Source organism: Notechis scutatus, chromosome 11 (genome assembly GCF_049901735.1).
Source record: "Notechis scutatus isolate UNSWTSFEM ecotype Mainland chromosome 11, rNotScu1.2, whole genome shotgun sequence".
Taxonomy (NCBI): domain Eukaryota; kingdom Metazoa; phylum Chordata; class Lepidosauria; order Squamata; family Elapidae; genus Notechis; species Notechis scutatus.
Window position 1 is genome coordinate 12150798 of NC_142019.1, and position 23755 is coordinate 12174552.

The following is a 23755-nucleotide window of genomic DNA, read 5'->3' on the forward strand; positions in this document are numbered from 1 at the left end:
ATAAAGTCTTCCAAACAATCGGGGAGCATTGATTAAAAGGATATCACTTCCCCCATTTCTGTTAGCGTCCAGTGGCAGCAATGATGTCTGTGTTTGTGCTTGGCTTTTGATGAGAAATCCCTTGACATCCCTAAGGCATCAAGATTACTCTAATGATTAAGCAGAGAGTAAAAGATCTCAGATGGGATCTAAGAAACAATAGTTGCCCTACTGTTAGTCTTAATTTTCCTTGCTCCTTATAACCTAATACTTTTAATTTTCATATGCTGTTTTTTAAAAAGGTATCTTGATTCCCTCACCCCCCAAATCCATCAAAATAGTGCTGTGTTGCACATATGGGGAAATGGTTACAAAGCTCATAACAGAATAACAGAATTGGAAGGGATTTTGGAGGTCTTCTAGTCCAACCCCCTGCTCAGGCAGGAAACTCTACACCATTTCAGACAAATCGTTGTCCAGTCTCTTCTTAAGAAACATCCAGTGTTGGAACATCCACAATTTCCAGAGGCAAGTCGTTCCATTGACTGATTGTTCTAACTGTCAGAAAATTTCTTCCTCATTCTATCCTTGATTAGTTTCCACCCGTTGCTTCTTGTCCTGCCTTCAGGTGCTTTGGAGAATAGCTTGACCTCTTTTTTGTGGCAGCCCCCTAGATATTGGAACACTACTATCATGTCACCTCTAGTCCTTCTTTTCCTTAAACTAGACATATCAATTCCAGCAACCAATCTTTATAAGTTTTAGTTTCCTGTTCCCTAATCATCTTTGTTGCTCTTCTCTGCACTTTTTCTAGAGTCTTTCTAGACTAAGAACAGAAGATGGGAGTCCTAAGATGTATGAAGTCATCAATGATGTTAGCATTAAAAAACCCAAAATTCCTTATTGAGAACAGCGCTAATCTGAATAGCAATAATCTAAAAAAGGAGACCACAGCATACCCTCAACATGACAAAAGAGCCTGCAAGCTACCTCTTTTATTCTGTATGTGAATGAGTCCATGTGGCTTGTTGCCACACCCCTAATCAAACTCCATTTGCAAATGTGGGGCTCAATTGTGGTGGTAAGCCCAGGACTACCTGTATCTGATCTAGGTCCGTTTGGTGAAGGCTGGCTTAATATGCAAACAGTATTAACGAATAAACCATAGCTAAACTTAGCACATCCCACCACAAGAGCTAAGCCATTATTTGTTTGGCATGTCTAGAAGGACAAACCTTCTCTCTTCTTCAATAAACTGATCAATGCAAGTCAATACGATATCTAAGCACAAATATTGACAACAATACCACCATAATGTAGAATTGGATTTCCTAGAAAACCTTGAATTCTTTGCCCTTTAATTCTCTGTTTGGCATTGGTGCTGTGGACTGAGGACAACTGAACAGAACAGCCTTTAGAACATGAAATCATGCTGCATGCAAGTAATGTTTTGAAGTTCACTTACAAAGACCTTTTCTCTCCAAGAAATGACATCACCGCTCATGGTTTTCATAGACTCTCCCTTTATGAGTAAGCCAAAATAAAAGACCAGTAACATAATCCTCCAGAGGAACCTTCACCAGATGCTCAAAAGCATATCCACAGAGTGAGTCTGGAACCAATGAGCAAAACTCTCCCCGTAAATTAGACATTAGCAATATGTTTTGGATTCTTAAGTGAGGAGTTGATTTATTGCTGGTGGCAATGCAGCAGAATCAATGCCTCCCTCCTCCTAAAGCATGGAACTCTTTACTTGAAAGAGAACTCAAAAATGCTGTTGATTGTCTCTTTGTTCTAAAGGAAAATGATTAAAAACAGTTGTAGGACTAGTGTTGGATGCTGCCTTGGGTTAAATCGTACCCTGGGTTTAATCTGGTTCAATTTGTTCTGCAGTGAGTGACAACAACTCTCGGTAGCCACAAACAGGATTGGGGTGTTTGGTCCCCTGGGTACACTTGGAAATGGTTGGGATGGATGATATCTTATATTTATCTGAATCTAGAGGAAATGGATTTGAGTTAATCTTGAAAATTGTTCTTTTGCATGTCTTTGGAGGGAACTCTTTCCCTGTGTGGATTCTGTCACTTCTGAGAGATGATGGTAGATAGCTTGTCTTTATTTCTTTATTTGTATTATTTCCAAACACACAGGTTCATCCCTGCCAATAAAACAATCCGGACTATGACTCTATCCAGTGCTTGTGCTGACAACCCAGAGCATCATGTGGTCTATTTGGAGCACGTTGTTGTACGGATTTCCATTGTGCATCCTCGGCGGGGAGATCTACAAATATACCTAATGTCTCCTTTGGGAACCAAGTCCCAGTTGCTGGCGAGGAGGTAAGTGGCATCGGATCTCGGCCACAACATAACTGGGATCCTGACACAATTGGGATTCTTGGATAGCTCCTGCTGTTTCACCAAGGAGCTGATGGGGAGGGATAGGCAAGTTTCTAATCTTGCCACGAGGCAACCAATGGAGCTGTCCAAAAAGCCAAGTGAGTGAGATGAAGAATTGAAGAACGTGGCTTTGATCCAGTAAGGCAATGAGCTTATTGCTGAAAATAATCTGGAAGGAGGACATGTGTCCTGTGAATGTTTCCCTAAGTAACAAGCACCTTTGTTCCAGGTTGGACCTCACTTGGATCAAACTTGTGAGGGTTTCTCAGAAGGAATGTAGGGAGTAGGACTAGAAGACCCTTCTGAGACTATTATTCTGTAATCTGTATCTGCTTTTTGACATGGGTTGGCCATCGACTGATAACCAGAGGCAATAACCAGTGGGAAGACACAAGCTTAGATATAGGGAAAGAAAGGCTTTAAGTGAATGACTTTATCTTCCATCTTTTCTTTTTCCTCTTATGTTCCACCCTTATCTAGTAGTTTTCCTGGATGGATTCTAGTTGTATTGCAGCCTTTTCTTCTTTGACGTCCAAGAAAGATGAGAGGACTTGGGTGACAGGAGATGTAATGAATAGGTTCTCCTTTCATGCTAAACCAGAAAGAAACAAGCCACTTTACAGCTTAGCCATGCATAGGGACCCAGCCAGCTGAAAAGTGTGCTTGTAGCTTGCCAGCACATTTTATGGAACCTCTGATTATTGGTCTCCTTCAGCCCATGAGCTTTTTGCATAATTATATCTTTATAACCACCCTTTCATCTGTTACTGTTCCATTTTCATATTCCTACTTGGTGTTTTGAAAATCAGAGATCCAGTCGTTATAGAGAATAAAATCCGTCCTCCTTCATTTCTCTTTCATCAGAGAAATGAAATACGCAGTTTCAATTGCTGCGAACATGAGCAAGAGGTCTTAAGCATCCTTTTTGAAAAGGTGGGTACCGTTTGCCCAGCCAAGTCAGGGTTGGCTGATCCTCAAAGCAGCGGGGCCCTTTGGACACAAATCATTGGGCAGCAGCGGAGCTGAAGCAAAGCGAAGTTAGCGCATTTGGGGCAGCGCCTTGGCAAGAACCAGCGGAGAAAAGCTGGTAGCAGCAACATGCACGTGCATTAAAATGGAAATGCACGTCTCTTTTTGCGGCTCACTTTGTCGGCTGCAAATTTTGATGACAAGTGTTTGTTCGTCATTCTGGGACAAACCGTGCTTGTCGTTTGGTTGGATGAGATGGGCGGGTGCCAAATCGGTCATTTTAAACTTCACATTCTGGATATGAATTTCCTGCTTTAAAATTTAACACTCAGACCTTCTAATTTGGATTTTTGTGTCATTTTCCTCTGGAGATATATGAAAGTAAAAAAAAAGTTGAGGTTTTATCTTATTACCTTATTCTACTGCACCAAAAGGAGTCAGAAGTCAATGCTTCCCCCCCGCCCCACTTCTACCCTAAACTTTTCTCTCTTTCCCCTTTCCTCCCCATTATTTTACCTTTACCTTTTAAATATACTTTTATATTTTCTGCTTTGTTAAAATGAATTAAAATTTGAACCATGGAGACTCAACTTTTGCAAATGCATTTCTAGTATAGGTCTCGACCTGGAAAATTATTTCAGACTATTTCTTGGTATCAGAATACAAAAGTGGTCTTTGAAGGGCTGCAGTTGGTTAGATTATAAATATAATAATACCTATATAACAGCTAGTTGGTAGGTTTGCTACGGCAAGGGTACAGATATTTCTTGAACCAGTTATCAGAGAATGGTTTCGTTTATATTTTATTATATTTACTGTCCAATACTCTAAATCCTGGGAAGTTTACATTGTTGACTTGTTTGTGATTTCTTCCAACCCACTGATATTTTTTTCTCTGAATTATCTTTTAAAAGCAAAAGTCTAGCAAACTGGTGTTGTATTGTACCCATAAATATCACTTGTCATAACAGCGGGTAACTAATTATTTAGTTGCTCAAATGTGATTCAAGACAGGCGTTGAAATTCACACGGATAAGGAATATCCTTATGAGAGAGAAATCCAAAATTTATTTCCAGCTTGACTTTATCAGTTTAATGGCCCTTAAGCTTCAGATGATAGTTTTGGGCATAGGTAGATACCATTGGAAAATAAAGAAATGAGGAGATGATTCATTGAAATATGGTTGACTGGATCTTTCATTTTGATTAAGCTTCTTGTGTACAGCACATAAGCCTAACCACATAGAGTTTCACGAGGACAATTGTGTTAAAATGTAGACATGATAGCTATTTCTTAGTGTTAGGAAGGCCCAAGAGCTGGCCAGATGAATGTAGTCCTGACATGCCTCTCCCCTGTCTTCCCTTTCCTCCCCTTTCCTTGTTTTCCTTTCCTTTCCTCCCCCTTTCCTCCCCCTTTCCTTTCCTTTCCTCCCTCCCCCTTTCCTTTCCTTTCCTTTCCCTTCCTTGCCTCCCTCCCCTTTCCTTCCCTCCCCTTCCCTTTCCTCCTCCTTTCCTTTCCTATCCTTTCCTTTCCATTCCTCCCTCTTTCCTTTCCTTTCCTTTCCTCCTTCTTTCCTTTCCTTTCCTCCATCTCTCATTTCCTCCCCCTTTCCTTCCTCTCCTCTCCTCTCCTCCATTTCCCCCCCCTTCCCTTTCCCCTGGAAACTATCCCTGATTAATTTTATAAACAAATGCCAAGAAATGGGGACAGAGTTCCTGCTGCTTCCAGGAAAAATAATAGTGAAGTGCATAACTTTTATTTTAAAGCACAAAGTAAACCCCAACCTTCTCCCTAAACCATGAAACCAGCCCCATCTCCTTGAAATGCTGATCCCACCTATAACAAAATGATTGACTTGGATGCTGTAAGCATATATGCACGCCCCCTCCCAATTCTGCAGTTTGATCAATCAGCGTGAAAATGAACCCTTGATGCCGGTATCTTGTTAACAGACAGCATGATGACTCTAACGAAGGCTTCAAACACTGGGAATTCATGACTGTCCATTGCTGGGGTGAAAGGGCAGCTGGAGAATGGACACTGGAAATCCAGGATAAACCCTATCATGTTCGCAACCCAGATGTACAAGGTAAGCGTGTAAAAGTACTTGCAGCTTTTTACAGTGGCTGGATTCACACTTTGCCAACTTGTACAACCACAGCTGACTAACTGAGCTGCAATTGACTGTGCTTACATGGCACTCTTGGCCATAAATTGTGGTTTGTGCTCTGCAGTGGCTAGAGTCATGCTCTGTTAAGCTGAAACCAAACCAACCACATTTCAATTCCTGCTGCCAAGTCATAATTCTGACTGTCTTCCATGCTTAATGTATACCAAGATTTCTGCCAATTGCTTCCAAAGGTTAGTTACAAGCTGATTCCTAAGAAATCCATTTCTTCTTGGTTCCATGTTGATTTGCACTTGGTTTTTTTTTTTAAGACAAGAGGAGGTGAAACACCAATTTCATGGTGTCCAGATTCCAGGAAGGACTACTACACTATAACAAATAGAGAGTTTACATGGAGATTTTCAAACACAACCGCCTAACTATATTTTTGTTGAACTGGTTCAGTGAGTCATTTGATGGATAAATGAGCGAAAATTCTCATCATGAAGAAAGGGAGAGAAGAGAGAATTCTCATGAATGGATTTTTATTCTCATGAGAAGTTCTCAGTCATCATGGGGGAACGTGATGGCTCAGTGGTTAAAGATGCTGAGATTATTGCCTGGAAAGGTGACAAACTGGGTTCGAAACCCAAGCACCGTGCAACAGAGTGAGCTCCCATTAGCCTCAGCTCCTGCCCACCTAGCCGTTCAAAAGCATGTAAATGCAAATAGATAAATAGGTACCACCTTGGTGGGAAGGTGACAGTGTTCTGTGCACCTCGGCATATAGCCATGCTGGCCACATGACCACAGAAGTGTCTTCAGACAACACTGGTTCCCTCGGCTAAAAAAAGAAGATGAACACAGCCCTGTAGAATCAGACATGACTGGACAGGGGAAGCCTTTACCTTTCTTTTCTCATGATGCTCAACAGGTTCTTGGCTCTACATTAGTGTCCATAAGGAGCAATTATCAAGAAGCAAGGAGGACTGCTTGCTTGTTCCCTGGTTTGCAAGATTCCTTGGTGATAGTGACATCTGAATCCTTTGATTCAGTGGTACACGACAAACTACTCCTAAAACTAAAATCTTACGGTATCTCTGGACACCTGCATAACTGGATAGAAGCATTCCTGTCAAACAGACAACAAATGGTCAAAATTGGGAGTATCCTATCAAATTCTGTACCTGTCAACAGTGGTGTCCCCCAAGGCAGTGTTCTAGGACCAACTCTTTTCATACTCTACATAAATGACCTCTGTGATCATATTAAGAGCAACTGTGTTCTCTTCGCTGATGATGTAAAGCTATTCAACACCACAGACAATACTGCTACCCTTCAAAAAGACCTTGACTATGTATCAGAATGGTCAAACAAATGGCAACTTCAAATCTCAACAAATAAATGCTCTGCCCTACATATTGGCAAAAAAAACCCAGAAAATAAAATACAGGCTGAATAGTCAAGACGTTGTTGATGATCCAAACTCTGTCAAGGATCTTGAAGTACTCATCTCTAATGATCTAAGTGCTAGAGCCCACTGTAACTATATAGCCAAAAAGGCATTAAGAGTTGTTAACCTAATCTTATGTAGCTTTTTCTCTGGTAATATTACACTAATAACTAGAGCATACAAAACATTTGTTAGACCAATACTTGAATACAGCTCATCAGTCTGGAAACCACATTACGTATCTGATATTAACACAGTTGAGAAAGTCCAGAAATATTTCACAAGAAGAGTTCTCTACTCCTCTACTCATTGCAGAATACCTTATGCCAACAGACTCGAAATTCTAGACCTAGAAAACCTAGAACTATGCCGCCGTCGGTCCAATCTAAGTATAGTATATAAAATTATACATTGCAATGTCCTACCTGCAAATGAATACTTCAGCTTCAACCATAACAACATAAGAGCAAACAATAGATACAAACTCAAGGTTAATCGCACCAAACTTGATTGCAGGAAATATGACTTCAGCAACAGAGTGGTCAATGTCTGGAATACTCTACCTGACTCTGTGGTTTCTTCCCCAAACCCCAAAAACTTTAACCTTAGACTGTCTACTATTGACCTCACCCCTTTCCTAAGAGGTCTGTAGGGGGCGTGAATAAGCGCACCAATGTGCCTACTGTCCCTGTCCTATTGTTTCTTTTTATTTTTCTTATATGTATCCATGTATTAACTATGTTTTTACTTGTAGCTATTATCTTGTAAGCAATTGACAGAAATAAATAAATAAACAAAAAAGGCTGTCACCTTAAAAACCTTTCCCCTGCTATCCTCAAATTGGTTGGCTTTTTGGAACTCAACAAAGAAAAGAAGTGTCTTTTCTGACACATTTTAAAAATGCATTTTTGTACTGGACAGACACTGTATTTATCAAAGCAAATGATGTATGTCTGCTGTGTCCCTGTCCTTTATTATAGCTTGCAGTCTTTCTGAGAGTGACATTAATGACCGGTGATGAATTGGTGTTTGAGAAGAAGGCCTCGTTGCTCCTTGGAGTCTTCTTTCTGCCTGAATTTTTGGTCTCTGGTCTTTTTCCCTAACAGAACCATAAATTCAGAACTGTTTCCCCCCCCCTGCCCCCTACCCCCTGTCTTTACAGGAGGCTAAAAAGCAACAGAAATATCTGATACAAATTCCATTAGAAAACATCAAACTAATTTGTGCTGACATGCAGATCCAAAAAAAAAAAGAAAAAAGCTATATGGAAATGTCAGATTTCTTTCTTTCTTTTTCTTTTTAATTGTTTCTGGTCTTCCAGGCCTTGGCAGTGGACATTAAATGGTGTCATTGCCCTTAACCTCACTCAGACTATGCCAGGGTTTTGCGGTGGTACCAAAGGAGTTGAAATCCAGAACAGTCATGAGTTTGCCAGTGGAGTAGATTCATTCAGATAGCTAGAAGTGTAAACCAACAAAGTGAAGTAGATTGAAGAAAGGGGCAAAAGCTGCACTGAGCCCCAGAGGCTTTTGAAGAGCATAAATTTCTCAGCCTTTCCCAATCAGATATCTTACAAAGCCCATGGGATTATATCTCCTGGAATTCCAAATACCACAGCTCTGATGCAGGCAGCTCACTTGTAAGAACCCGTGTATTTGTATGGTGTCGATGGAAATACCTCCCCTTGTCACATCCCAGCTGACTTGTTTTCTTTCCAGACAGTGATCCTTTCGACAGCTGTTAGTGTCACAGATTTCCTAACCATCAGCCCATGTTATTTGCTGCAGAGAAATGCTCTCCAAACAGCCCCTTTTCTGAAGTACAGAATGTGTGTGTACTTTGGTTGTAAATCACTTTTTTTTCATTGCTGTCGTAAAGTCACTAAAAGAATGGTTGTAGGTCCAGGACTACCTGTAGTGAAGCATCCCCAGTGTTCCAGGAAAGCTCTAAAGATGGACTTTAATAAATATTAGAGAACTTGTTGACTAATCCTTATGCATACACTGAAACATTTGCATTAAAAGACTGTCATAGAGAACAGAAGGTCAACGTATTTTCCAAAGTATCTGAGGGCAGGATAAGGACAGAGGTGGTATTCAGCAGGTTCTGACCAGTTGTGGAGAACTGGTAGCAGAAATTTTGAGTAGTTTGGAGAGCTGGCAAATACCACCTCTGACTGGAGATTTTACAGTATCCTTCCCCTGCCACGCCCACAGAACCAGTAGTAAAAAATGTTTGAATCCCACCACTGGATAAGGACTAATGGAACCTCATCAAGGAGAGAACCAGAATTAAGGAGAAATTTCCTGACATTGAGAACAATTAACCAGTGGAACAGCTTGCCTCCAGAAATTGTGGGTGCTCCATCGCTGGAGGTTTCTAAAAAGAGACTTGGACAACCATTTATCTGAAATGGTATAGACCAGGGGTCTCCAACCTTGGCCACTTTAAACCTGGAGGACTTCAACTCCCAGAATTCCCCAGCCAGCAAAGCTGGCTGGGGAATTCTGGGAGTTGAAGTCCTCCAGGTTTAAAGTGGCCAAGGTTGGAGACCCCTGGTATAGAGTTTCCTGTTTGAGCAGGGGGTTGGACTGGGAGACCTCCATGGTCCCTTCCAACTTTCTTATTCTGTTATTCTGACCCTCTATATTTGCACCTGTTTTAATGGGTTATTCATTCATTAACACGGAGAACCTCTTAACTAAAATTACCACTCATTGAGGAAAGTAATATTAACGTTTAATCTTTCCTAGGGAAGTTAAAAGAATGGAGCCTCATTTTATATGGAACTGCTGAGCAACCTTCCTCTAATATCAGCACTCAGTACTTTAGGTCAATGATTTCTTTGGAAATGGAGCCTTCAAAAGTTGCTTTCCTCCAAAATCAGATGGAGATCCCCGAGGAGGAAGATGAATATACAGGTAAAATGCCCCAAACCATTTATTTTTTCTGTCTAGCTCTGCTTCAGAGAAGAACAACTAAGACGATCAAAGGCCTGGAGACTAAAACACATGAAGAACGGCTGCAGGATTTGGGTTTGGCTAGTCTAAAGAAAAGAAGGACTAGGGGTGACATGATAGCAGTATTCCAGTATTGGAGGGGCTGCCACAAAGAAGAGGGGGTCAAATTATTTTCCAAAACACCGGAGGGCAGGACAAGAAACAATGGTTGGAAACTAACCAAAGAGTAACCTGGAATTAAGGAGAAACTTCCTAACAGTGAGGACAATCAACCAGTGGAACAGCTTCCCTCCAAGAAATCACGGGTGCTCCATCACTGGGGTTTTTAAGAAGAGACTAGACAATCACTTATCTGAAGTAGTATCGTTCTCTTGTTTGAGCAAGGGGCTGGACTAGAAGACCTCCAAGGTCCCTTCCACCTGTATTCTATTCTATTCTATTTTGTGCACAAGGAGCCATCTGTGGTTTCATTTATTTGAAAAACCAGAACAGGGCAGTGCAGTCTAGGAACACCAAGAATGTTTATTTCAGGATTGCCCAATCACCCACAAAGCTAAGCTTGGAAATGCTCTTCTATGAATTTCCAATAAGTTGTTTCTCTTACAAAATAATGAAAACTAGCCTTTCTTCCCTGGGACCACAAATACAAATTTGGATAAAATGAGATCTCTTTCAGATTTCCAAGAATCTTGGTTTTCGTTTAAAGAACAAGGAAGTAGAAAGATTCTGGTATTGTGAGGGCTCGCACTGTTAGGCTTGTAAAGGAATGGGAAGGACGTTTTGAATTATGGAAACATCTGAAGTTGATTTCCAATAGTTAGAGAATGGAACTGGGCAGCCCACAATACATCTTGTGTCTCCTGGTGGCTGCCTTGTTCAGATGAGTAGAGACAGCAATTTTAAAAAAACCCATTGTCCTTCATTTTTATACAAAGCACGCTATTTTCCTTTTCCTTTCCAGCAAGCTTTGATCAAACTACAACTGTTGGGAAATAAAATTGTGTCTAATGTAAAATGTCATTATTTTGACGACACATGATGGGGCCAAAGTAATTAAGGTCTTCTGAAAATTTAGTCCCTGTCTCTGTGTGAGTTGTGCCCAATCTAGCACTAAACACACAAGCCTGCTAGTATGTTGACAATATCCCAATCCTGCAAAAAGAGAGGGGAAACATCCCCCCACCAAAAAAATGCATTGGCATTTTTCATGTTGTTCCAAGGGGAAACTTGGAGACAGTAATTTCTAAGAAACACGGTCTCTCTTCTTGCTAACCCTTATATGTAATGGTTATCAGAGGCAGATGCTTGGTTTTTCAATGGAATGGTTGGTCTGTCAAACTGTCTCCTGTGTAGAATTGAGTTCTTCTATAGAAAAACTCACTAGAATTGTCTGAGGCAGCCATGCAGTTCAGGTGTGGAACTAGCTCTAGTCTAGAACATCAACTTGCTAAGAAGATTCTCAAAAGCTAATTCTTCAGGTTTATCTCAAGTCTGCAGAGAATCTAGGACAACTTGCCATAGCCAACTTGCCATGGCCATCTCATCGCAGCCAACTCAACACGGGGCAACTTGCCAAGGCCAACTCATCATGGGACAAGAGTTACACTATCAAGAAATGGTGGAATAGAATCAGGCTGCCAAAGGAAGGACAAAATGAAATGTGAATGACAAAAATTAAAATTATTTTAATTAATTAAATTGAATTGTTGAATTATCCTTCGGCGAGTCATCCTGTGATAAGTTGGCCAAGGCATGTTGGCTGGGGCAAGTTGGCCACAACAAGTGGTCCTATTCTGTCTGTAGAACCCCATGGACACATCCAAATAGTTTTCTTAGCAATAACGAAGAAGTGGTTTGTTCGATTTTTTTTCTGGGATTTTTTTAAAAAATGATTTCATTATTCCCAATTTAATATTTTAGTATTTCCTAATGGTGTCCCACCACGTCCTATCAGACAGATTTTGATTAACTTCTTTTAGAGAGTCCCTCATCCATCCTTAGACACTGATGGGCTGAACAATCACTGGGAATGCAGGCAGTAAAATTTCACTGAGCTGCCTTATTACCACAAAAAAAGATCTTTCTTCAGGTCTTTGCAGTAGATACATTTAGATAAATAGATTCTATAAAACACAAGACACCGGTTTACCCAGAGTTGATGATGTCAATGGCAACGATGATACCAAGCATCAAACAGAGTAAGCCACTCTTATCCTTGGATCAGCCCAAGATAAATTTTATTGCTTACCAAAGATAAGATTCCTGCTTGCCCCATTTCACACACAGAGAAGTGCTCTGTCTAACTTCCATACAGAAAGATTGATAGGGATCTTTCTTTCCATCTAGACCAGTAGGTGAATGGAGAGAATGCAGGATAGAAAAGCTGTGGAGTACACAAAGAGTCTTGTTGCCTCAAAAAGAATAGCTTTGAAATGCAGAAGAAAGGACCAAGGAGCTGAACCTGCAACAGATTTTTCAAAAAGCAGGAATAGACCCCCATAGTAAAACAACAACAATCACCTTATTCACTAATCCTGAATTGTCTACACTGTTGGCTCACAGGAAAAGTTGTCTACATTGGGAGTCAGACACGTTGCACACAGAACCTAATAGTTACCATACAGTCATGCTATTAGAACACAGGATATTGACCAAAACTTAAGACGGGTTCACATAACTTTGTGCTCTTTTATCAAAGTTATTTTGCAAGTCCCAAGTCAATAAAAAGTTAACCAAAGTTGTAGCTGTGATAAAACATTAGCATATGAAGGAGGTCCTTGGTGGTCTCTCAACTTGCTTGTTTTCTTGCAGACATTTCATGACTCAAACTAGGCAACATCATCAGTGCAATCTCCACTCCCTTCTAGCACTGATGATGTTACCTAGTTTGGTAAGGAAATGTCTGGAAGTAAAAATCCAAACTCAAAGGGAGCACCAAGGACACCTCATTTGAACCCCTGAGCTGCAAATATAGCAATAGCCCTTAGGCTTCTATACTGCTTTACAGCCCTCTCTAAGCAGTTTACAGAGTCAGCCTCTTGCCCCCAACAATTTTGGGTCCTCATTTTACCGATCTCAGAAGGATGGAAGGTTGAGTTAACCTTGAGCCTGGTGAGATCGAACTGCCAAATTGCAGGCAGCCGGCTGTCAGCAGAAGTATCCTGCAGTACTGCATTCTAACCACTGTGCCACCACAGCTCTTCTCCTTTATTGGCATTGGCATACAGTCCAGCTGCCACTATCATTAGGTAGGATCAAGGGAACTAATCAAGCAACAGTTTTTTTTGTGGCAAGGGGGCATCAAGACTGGATATCCAGATATGTGGGTACGTTGATAGACCAAATGCTGGATGCCATTGTGTAGGTTGAACTAGGAAGAGTTTTATATCTCTTCTTTCAACAGATCTGTCTGTCTCCCTAAGGTCTGTGTCATAGGGAATGTGGCGACCAAGGATGTGATGGTCCCAATGCTGATCAGTGCCTGAACTGTTTCCACTACAGCCTTGGAAGTATTAAAACTGGCAGGTAATCAGCAGGAAAAAGCCAGGGAAAAAAGATGGGGGTTGCTGGTGAGGGATAAGTCACAAAGAGGATGTCATGCCCCTGTCAGAGTCTGAATCCAAGGAGGAAGCTGGACAGCTGACAGAGAGTGGGAGTGTGGTTCCATTGGCTGGGGAGGAGGCTGGGGAAGGGCAAAGTCCGGCTGGCCAGAGCAGCGGAGAGGTAGAACAAGGGAGAGGGAGTTCAGAGGAAGAACCAGGCCCACCCCCTCTTCATCCTAGGGCATGGAGTGAGGAATGGAGAAGAGAACAACGTGGGTTGCATGGCTTATGGGGGAGGAAAGGGCCCTGATTCCTTTCATTAGCCACAGCTGGGAAGACAGTTGATAAGAAAGGCAGGGTGCATGCGGCTGGCTGTTGGGAGCAAATGTGACTTTATCCAGTGTTGTCATGGCTTATCTGTGTTCCTGGCATCTTCCCAACCATGTGAGTTTTGCCGTGTTTTCAAGCCTGAGATTCTTGCACCTGCCCTGCCAAACTAATTACTTCAGTTTGGCTTGTTTGAACTTTAAGTTACAGTTTGTGTTGCTCATGTTTTGGACTTAATTTTCTTCAGTCAAAGGCTGTTCCTGGGAGAGTTTTTCTCCAGCCAGAAGGTAACCTGGACATTGGGGGCAAAGTTAGAGATAATAAAAGGACTCTTATTGTTTATCTGACTGTGTTGCCTTTTTGCCATGTCCCGGGTCATCACAGAGGGTTTGATGTATTTTGTGTGGTTAATTCCACATTTCTAAACTAGCAACACGTTGTATGTCACTCATTCCCCACCTATCCTCCAAGTACACTGTGGCTATTATTATCCTCAGATTTTTCATAGTTAACATGACCACCAGACAATTCCTTACCTTTTTTTAAAAAACATCAGTAGCTTCCTCTTCCTCCCTGAATGTGGGGCTGACCCTGAGGAGGAAGCAGACTGATAGAAAAAGCTACACTAAGGTTCTCCGACTTCTCCTTTCTAACTCCACCCTTCTAAGGCCAATTTCCCCAACTTGATGTTCACCAGGTGGGTCAAACTACAACTCACATAATTTCCAGCCCCTGGAGTCAAACATGGAGCTAATCCAACAACATCTGGAGGACATCAGGTTGGGGATCTTTGGTCCAAGATCTATCCGAGAAAGGGAGTTAATGTTTAGGGCGGAAATGATCTATGTGAGCTACTTTGCTGCTCTTCTTCTTTGGCAGCTCTTGCCATCGTGGCTCATCCTTTGGTCTAATCTGGAACATTTGTGGACTTTTTCCAGGAAGTGCGTGAACTCCTGTCCTCCTGGCTACTTTGAGGACAGCCTGCAACGTAAGTGCCGCAGGTGTCACAGGGGCTGCGAAGCATGTTTGGACCGAAGCCAGAACTCATGCACAGCCTGCAAGCGCGGTTATTATCACCACCAAGAGACAAACACTTGTGTGATGCTGTGTCCAGCTGGGTTTTACTCTGAGGATGGTAAGAAAGGGGAATGCCAGCAGTCACTGATGGGTGAAAATGTGTTTTTTTTTCCTTCTCTAAGGGGCATCCACAGTACAATCTGCAAAGGTTTCTCTCTTATTATAATAGTTTTAGGTTCCTTTTCATGAAGATGGCATGAATGATCCCTGTATTGTCTCTATTTTCCTTCCTTCCTTCCTTCCTTCCTTCCTTCCTTCCTTCCTTCCTTCCTTCCTTCCTTCCTTCCTTCCTTCCTTCCTTCCTTCCTTCCTCCCTCCCTCCCTCCCTCCCTCCCTCCTTCCCTCTGTCCCAATTATTTTTATGTATTTTTAATTGTATTCATCTTAGTGTACTTTAGCTTGGTCTCTTGCAAAACAATTCTGGAGTTACCATCATTAAGCAGCAATATAAAAACACATTAACTAAGAACCGTAATAGTTTTAAATCAAATAATTTGTCTTTTAATTGATTTCACATTTTTCAGATTGCCAAAGCTACCCCCGAAGCTCTCATAAAATTGAAGGAAAATCATAAGACTTTCCAGCACATTAAATAGAAGCATGTAGCAACTTTGGCTTTAAGAACCAGTTTTGTTTTCATCCTTCTTGAAAATGAAATAGCTTCTAAAACCTTTAATGTTTGCGCTCATTCGGTAGTTTCACTAATTGACTGTTGTCCTGCTTAGGGAGGGCAAAATCAATCAGCTTTGGTTTTGTTACATTGTAGAAGGGGAACCATGTCAGTCAAAAACAAAACATTAGAAGACAAAACATTAGAAGCCTGGTGGTACCTTTTCCAAGTAACATTTTTTTTAAAAAGGCATAAGCTTTCATGAGCTAAATTTCATTTTGCCAGATGCATGGAGTAGCTAGATTGATGTAGGATTTACATTGGGATGAGATACGGGATAAATGGATGGATGAATGGACAGCTGGATGGATGGAGGGGTAGATGGATGGATGGATGGTTGGATAGAAGGATGGATGGATGGACGGACGGATGGATGGATGGACGGATGGACGAGTGAATGGATGGATGGTTGGATGCATGCATGCATGGATAGATAGACAAGCAGACAGGTTGGTTATGCATATGTAACCTATGTTGTACTGTTTGGTCTAGTGGTTAAAGCACAGGACAGAAACTTGGAGACTGAGTTCTAGTGCTGCCTTAGGCATTAAAGTCAGTTGGATGACTTTGGGCCAATCACCAGGAGACGGTGAGTTCTACTCCCGCCATAGACATGAAAGCTGGCTTAGCCCAATCACCAGCAGACTTGTGAGTTCCAGTCCCACCTTATGCACAAAAAAGTCCCCCCCTTAGTCCCGGTTTGGTGACTAAGGGTCAGGTCCTCTCTCTCAGCCCAACTCACCTCACAGAGTTGTTGTTGCAGGGAAAATAAGAGGAGGAAGGAGAATTAAGTATCTTCACCATCTTGAATTATATATAAAAATGATAAAGGGGGATATAAATAAGTATCTGCATTATCAATCTGTCTTCCTCTCCTTCCACCCTGTGCCCTGGCTCAACCCAATGTAAATCTTACACCTGTCTAGCTATTCCATTCATTTGATAAATTAAGCCGTCCCTTATTTCCTCAGCTGATGCCTTTTAATAAAACACATTGCTGGAAAAGGTGCTTCTTTTTTGAGGTTTTGTGACATGTTTCCCTTTTCCTAGCTGAAACTAATTTTGCTTCGCGTTTATGTTGGTTTCCTTTTTTTCTTCTTCCAGCACAAAGGGCAGTTTTTATTTATTTAGTGCTTTTGGAATCAATTTTCCCTAAGGCCTGTACAATTTGGACAGGCAAAGTGCTCTGATAGCATTTGGAGAAATACACATATTGTTGCAGAAGTGTGTTTTAGCTAACCTGTTGTGTTAACATGGACAATTTCTCCTCCCACAGTTGTTCCTCACTGATTAAAATAGGAGATCTGGGGACTGATCAAGGATGGCTATGGTTGGTTGATTGACACGCTGCAGGATTACATTACTGAACCCAGCATTTAAATAAATGATATTTCTAATTGCAAATGAAGACTTCCAAATGATGCAACTAAACTAATTTAATTAATGGGATTGAGTAGTACTACAGATTTGGCTCCAAAACAATTGGTTGCAGATTGACAATAACATCTATATGCAGCTTTTTAAAGCATATTTCTGAGAAAAGATGCAGCTGCTTTAAAGAGTTATAAAGAGATCCACTATCCATGTCCTTGCATGCTGGGGAGAAACATGCTGGATTCAGATCAAAAGTACTGCTTAACCTTATTAATCAAGACATTGATTTAGTCTCCTGCCAATCTGAGATGGGATGAGGAATGTTTCTGACACTTTTGTCAGGATTCCAGCAGTTACCCCAATTAAATGATGAGTCTTGAGCCAAACTTCCAAAACTTCAAAAGGATTTATTGGGAGTTAACATGTCTGGCACTGCCTGGGTGTAGCCGACTCTGAGACACATCATTCTTTGTCACCCTTGACCCTGATTTTCCCCCACCCCCTGGGTGTACCATAATTCATATTCTCCAATGAGACACATCCATAGCCAAGAGTCATCAATCATGTTCTCCAGTTAGATATTTGCGGGGCAGTAACTTCAGTCACCTAGTTACTATCTTTGAAACTATTTATGGAATGCACTTTTGATTTCAAAGCTGCCTCACTGCTCTTTCAAACCCCTTTTCCCCCTCCCTTTCTGTTGGCAACTCTAAAAAGACCATAGAAATATTTTATGAGTTGACAACTTTGCAATAAAATCTGAAAAAGCACCAGTGGTTTTAAAACCAGCACTTTAAATTGATTGACCTGGGTTTGAATATTTAAGACATTCTTGCTTAAAGTTTAGAATTTCTCCAAATTGAAAAGGTCTAGGAAGTGATATATTTTAAGTTGAAATGAATAGTTAATTACTTCTGTCATCCAGTCTAATTTTTTTTAAAAAAGTACCATTATTGTTCAGTGTCAGTTTAACTTGCTGTTAAATACGCTGTAAGTCATAAATGTTAAATCTGCAATTATGCATTCATAATTGCTGGAATTTCTTTTCACTCTGGCCTCTTCTCCCTACCCTGAAAAGGTCAAAGGCGTTGCCAGAAGTGTCATCAAAACTGTAAGAAATGCTTTGGAGAGATGGACAAATGTTCTGTCTGCAAAGATGGATTCAGGTGAGTAGGAGCTGGTGAAGAAAAAAATGCAAGGATTTCAGAAGTTAACCCCTTGCTAGAAACTAGCACTGCGGTTTCAGCTGATTGAACAAAGAAAGTGGGGGTTTCAAAAATTGTTAATGGGTTGTTGACCTCCTTGCTGGATCTCCTCTAAATATCACAAAGAGCATGTGATGTGATTTCCAGTTTATGTGTTTCCATCATTTGAAATGCCCAAACTTTGATCCTCCTGGTGTCAGGATTCTGGCAGTTACCCCAATTAAATCATGAGCCTCGAGCCAAACTTCCAAAACTTCAAAAGGATTTATTGGGAGTTAACATGTTTGGCACTGCCTGGGTGTAGCCGACTCTGAGACACATCATTCATTGTAACCCTTGACCCTGGTTTCCCCCCACCCCTCTGGGTGTATCATGATTCATATTCTCCAATGGGACACATCCATATCCAAGAGTCATCAATCATGTTCTCCAGTTAGATATTTGTGGGGTAGAAACTTTGGTCACCTAGTTACTATCTTTGAAAAACTATGTAAGGAATGCACTTTTGATTTCCAAGCTGCCGCACTGCTCTTTCAACCCCATTTCCCCCCTCCCATTCTGTTGGCAACTCTAAAAAGACCATAGAAATATTTTATAAGTTGACACCTGGCTTTGCAATAAGCCCTGTATAGGTTAATCTTCTAACCAAACTGAATTTGCTCACTGTGGGAGTCATTGACTGGCCCGAATCATTACTTCTAATAAAGGCACTTTTAATAAGGAGACCTTTTAATTCAGTGATCCCCAACCTTTTTTATGCCGCGGCCCGGTACCGGCATCAGCTGGGCGCCACGGCCCAGTACCGGCATCAACTGGGCGCCGCCATCTTTTTTTGACGAAAAAGTGCTTCCGGTGACCTCACCGGAAGCACTTTTTCATCAAAAAGATGGCGGCGTAGCACTCGGTGAGCTTTTTCGGGTAGAAATCTACCCGGAAAAGCTCACCGAGCGCTAGCGCCGCCATCTTTTTGATGAAAAGGGCTTCGGTGAGCTTTCTACCCGGAAAAGCTCACCGGAAGCACTTTTTATCAAAAGATGGCGGCGCCAGCAACCAGCTGCCCGGTAAGACTTGTTCCGCGGACGGTACCGGTCCACGGACCGGCGGTTGGGGACCCCTGTTTTAATTCTCTTAGGTTTTCTTTCTTTCTTTCTTTCTTTCTTTCTTTCTTTCTTTCTTTCTTTCTTTCTTTCTTTCTTTCTTTCTTTCTTCTGAAATTCTCTGAGCAAGAAACTTGGAAATGGTTTTTAATTTGTATAGACAATTCCCAGCATCAAGTAGCAAATTTCTATAAAATAAGGGAAGTGTGATTTTGCACAATATAAAGTGACATCCTGGAACATATTTTAGTAAGTGAAAATTGATGCAGAAGAAATTTGGCAGACAGTTCCCATATATTTATGCCCTCTCTTTAAATGAGAGGACATCGATGTAGCTCAAGGTGGCTTATGGGGGAGAGAGAGAGAGAGAGATGGCTGATGGATGGAGGCAGGATATGCATTGCTTATTGTAGGAGTAGATTATCTTTTTTGGATCGGTGTGTACATTTAGAGGTTTGGGGGGGGGAAACCCTATTATGTGCATTCTCAGCAAATGGGCATTTAGGATGGCATAGATAATTACAAAATATCCTTTTCATACAAGGGAGATTTTCTCAGCAGCTGGTGGCAATTGGCTGACCTTGTCTGGTCTTGGAAACTATGCAGGATTGGAGCCTAGGTAGTCAACAGACCAGAGATGACAATCAATTTCAGCTCTCCACGCTCAGCTCCACTTCCAGTAAGCAACTCAAGCTTAACATACTTGACGTTGATAAATCAGTTCTTCACTGCTGAGAAGAAAGAAGTCCTGGACAGGTAGAAGGTCTGCCCATTTCAGAACATGGAGGTCAAGCCATTTGTAGGTTGCTCCCAAGCTTCCAGTCCTGGACCTATTCATCTGTTGTTTTCGGCCAATAGGTTCATGACTCTTCTTGGGCATCAAAGTTGGAGATATTTGCTTCTTGTCATTCTTTAATCATCCCCACAACCATTGGTTCTTTCTTTCTTTCTTTCTTTCTTTCTTTCTTTCTTTCTTTCTTTCTTTCTTTCTTTCTTTCTTTCTTTCTTTCTTTCTTTCTTTCTTTCTTTCTTTCTTTCTTCCTTCCTTCCTTCCTTCCTTCCTTCCTTCCTTCCTTCCTTCCTTCCTTCCTTCCTTTTTTTAACAGAATGGAAAGGAAGCAACTCCTGGCAGTGACTCCCATTTGTTCTGATGGACAAACCTGCCCTCTTGTTACTGGAGTAAAAGAAATTTTAGTCCAGTCTTCTGATTGCTTTTATTGTATTTATATTAGTCTATCCAGCCAACCTTAGAATTCAAGAATTATAACTCAAGTAGCAGGAGGCTTCATAAAATCATGCAATAGAATAAAAGCCATCATTACAATAGATAAAACACTGTGAGTTCACTAGCAGTATTTGGGGGGGGAAATAGAGCAGCACTAAAATCTCATTACTGTGGGGAGAGGATTCCAGAGACAGAAAAGTTCCTTCATCCATAACCTCTATAGGCAGCTTGATCCTTAAGTGGGGGAGGTTACAGCTTGTGTACCTGACCAGGTAGAAGATCGTAAGTGACATTACTGGAAGGATGTTTATATCTTGGAAAAGATGGGGCTAGTTCAAGAATATCAGGAGGAGGAAGATGTTTCTGTGGGAAGCTTCACAAGCTTGTTGTTTGGTTGCTAAGTTGTTTCTGACTCTTTGTGACCCCTTGGACCATAGCACCCCATCCACTTACCCCTTCCTCCACTGTCTCTGGAGTGTGCCCAAATTTGTGTTCATTGCATCAATGATATTATCTAACCATCTCAGATTCATAGTGTTTTTGGAAGTCAAAGCTCTACCATCACGGGGTTAATAATTCTGGAGATGGGGAATGAGCAATGAATTTTGGTGCTAATTTCTTAGAGGGTTTTAATGAGTTTAAGAATTTTGTGGACAAATATACACGGTCCCCAATCTTGAAAGGTTTAGGTTCGCAATGTTTTTTGTCTGCTTGAGTTTTGTAAACTGCTCTAGCTTCCTGTAAAGATAATCTTACCACTGGCCACATGGCTTGTAAGTTATCCACCCACTCCTTAAGGGAGGGGATTTCAGGTTCTTTGGTGGATAGTTCTGGCATGGGGTTGAATTCTTGGCCCGTGGCTACCTGGAATGCTACTATGGACTGAGTTATTGTATGCTACCTCTGCAAAAGGAAGAAGGTCAGTCCAATTGTCCTGTTGGTAATTAATAAAACATCTTAAATATTGTTCTAATACGCTGTTCACTCTCTCTATCAATCTGTCAGTCTGGGGGTGATTTCCTGATGACAACCCCTGGGTGGAGCCTAATAGATTTTAAAAAGCCCGCCAAAATTTGGATGTGAACTGAACACCCCTATCTGAGATAATCCGTTGGGGGGCTCCATGAAGGCGATAAATGTGTATTAGGAACATCTTTGCCAATGCCTTGGCAGTTGGGATCTTTTGGCATGGGATAAAGTGAACCTGTTTGGAAAAAAGATCACCCAAATGACAGTATTCCCAGCACTTTTGGGAAGCTCCACTATAAAGTCCATAGAGATCTCTTTCCAGGGAGCAGAAGGGTCTGCTACTGTTTGTAAAAGTCCAGGATATTTTCCTTGTCTTCTCTTTGCAGCCGCACAGGTGGGGCAGCTCGCAACATAGTTCTTTTTGAAGGATGGCCACTAAAATTGTCTTTTGATGAGGTGCAGGGTTTTTACAAACCCAAGGTGTCCCTTTATTTTGGAGTCGTAGCAGCATTTCATAAGGACTGGTTCTGCTGAGAATAGATGTTTGAGCTTCTCAAATGCCGCTTGGCATTCCATTGTCCAGATAAGGGATTGCCTTGGTTTGGGTTTCTCCCCGCCTCCACTTCATTTTTAGCAAGTTCGTGATAGGGAGGGCGATGTTTGCAAAAGCTGGAATGAATTGGTGATAAAAGTTCACAAACCCCAGGAAGCTTTGCAGTTGTTTGCGAGTGTGCAGTGGGTCCCAGTCCAGTACAGCTTTTACTTTCTGTGGGTCCATCTCTATTCCCTCGTGGGATATTCTATACCCCAAATAGTCAATTTTTTCTTGGTGGAATTCACATTTAGAGTTTTGCATATAGTTTAGCATCTAAGAGTTTTGTGAGGACTGCACAGATAGCTTGATATGTTCTTCCATCGTTTCCGTGTAGATTAAAATATCATCAAGATACACTAGAACCCCTTTATATAAAAATTCATGAAAGGTTTCATTGATCAATTGCATAAACATGGCAGGCGCTCCTTGCAGTCCAAAGGGGAGCACTTTAAATTGGTAGCATCCCAATGGTGTGTTAAAAGCTGTCTTCCACTTATCCCCTTCCTTTATTCTGTTGCAGTAATATGCCTCTCGTAGGTCTAACTTTGAAAAAAAAATTCCTTTCGAGAGGTGGGCTAGCATGTCCTTCATGAGGGGGAGTGGATACATATTCTCTATGCAAATTGTATTTAATTTTTTGTAATTAACACACAAGCATAGGGAGCCATCTTTCTTTTTGCAGAATAACACTGGGGCAGCTATTTTTGGTCGGGCGGGTTCGATGAAGCCCCCTTTTTAAGTTTTTATCGATAAATGCTCTGAGTTCTTTCAGTTCTCTGGGAGACATGCAGTACATTTGTGGTTTTGGGAGTTTAGCCCCTGGTAGGATTTCGATAGTGCAGTCTGTAGCTCGATGCCGTGGGAGTTCATCACAAGCTTCCTCACTAAATGCTTGGGCCAGATCCTGGTACTCATTGGGGATGTTAATGGGTTCAGCCGACTGTCCGGTCATGGCTGATTCTCTATTCTCTGTTCCTTTCTTCATCCTTTCCTCTGAGCTATTTGCAAATACTATGTCTCTCTGGAATTGTACGGTTCCTCTCCTCCAATTCATTTTTGGATTCCATTTCTGCAGCCATGTGAGACCTAGGACTAGCGGCTCTTCCATTCCTGGGGCTACAATGAATGTGAGCATCTCCCTATAGTTCCCTAATCTTATTTTCAATGGTTCTGTGGTAAACCTGGCTGGCTCCCCTCCCCACCGCTATAGTTCCATCTAATTGGCAGAAAGCAATGGGATTTTCCATTTCTTTCAGTTGGATCCCCAATTTCTCTGCAAGGGAGGGATTTATTAGGCATCGGGTGCATCCCGAATCCAGCAACGCTGCAACTTCCTCCCCTTCCCTCGGCTGGGGATAAACAGTCTTAGGGTAGAGTGATTAGTTCAATTGGGTTGCTTACCAGTGGGTCGTCTTCCACATCGCTTTCGGACTGGCTCAGGTCCCCTTGGAGCATTGGGGGTTCTTCCTCTGGGTTGGGGGCAATCGGAATCCCACATCTACTCGGCCTCTCAGGCCAGTCTCCTTTCCTTGAGGGCTGGATGTTCTGGGTTTCCCCCCAATGGGTGCTCTAGCTTTCTGGCAGGGGTCTTCGAAAGGCATTCTGCTGCGTGGTGTTCCTCCTTTCCACACTTAAAGCAACCAGATGTTCTTGGAGTCATGGTGGATTGGGGTTTGAAAACTTCCCGTTTCCCCTGGGGTGGGGATCTTTTCCAAGACTTGCCGGTGCACTACCAGTTTTGAGTCATGTCTATCTCCACCTCCTCTGCCATCATGTACCATTCGTGCAAGAGGTTTGGGGCTCCAC

General features: G+C 41.8%; 1 protein-coding gene across 2 annotated transcripts in view; it reads left to right on the top strand.

Annotated features, from left to right (window-relative positions):
* PCSK6 (proprotein convertase subtilisin/kexin type 6) overlaps nt 1-23755 on the top strand; it is a 123788-nt gene that overhangs the window by 85301 nt on the left and 14732 nt on the right. For both annotated transcript variants that reach the window (XM_026673061.2, XM_087972791.1), the window contains 6 exons: nt 2130-2318; nt 5301-5437; nt 9662-9829; nt 13291-13393; nt 14676-14872; nt 17937-18024. In XM_026673061.2, coding sequence (XP_026528846.2) covers nt 2130-2318; nt 5301-5437; nt 9662-9829; nt 13291-13393; nt 14676-14872; nt 17937-18024 — 882 coding nt within the window. The remainder of the gene's footprint in view (nt 1-2129; nt 2319-5300; nt 5438-9661; nt 9830-13290; nt 13394-14675; nt 14873-17936; nt 18025-23755) is intronic.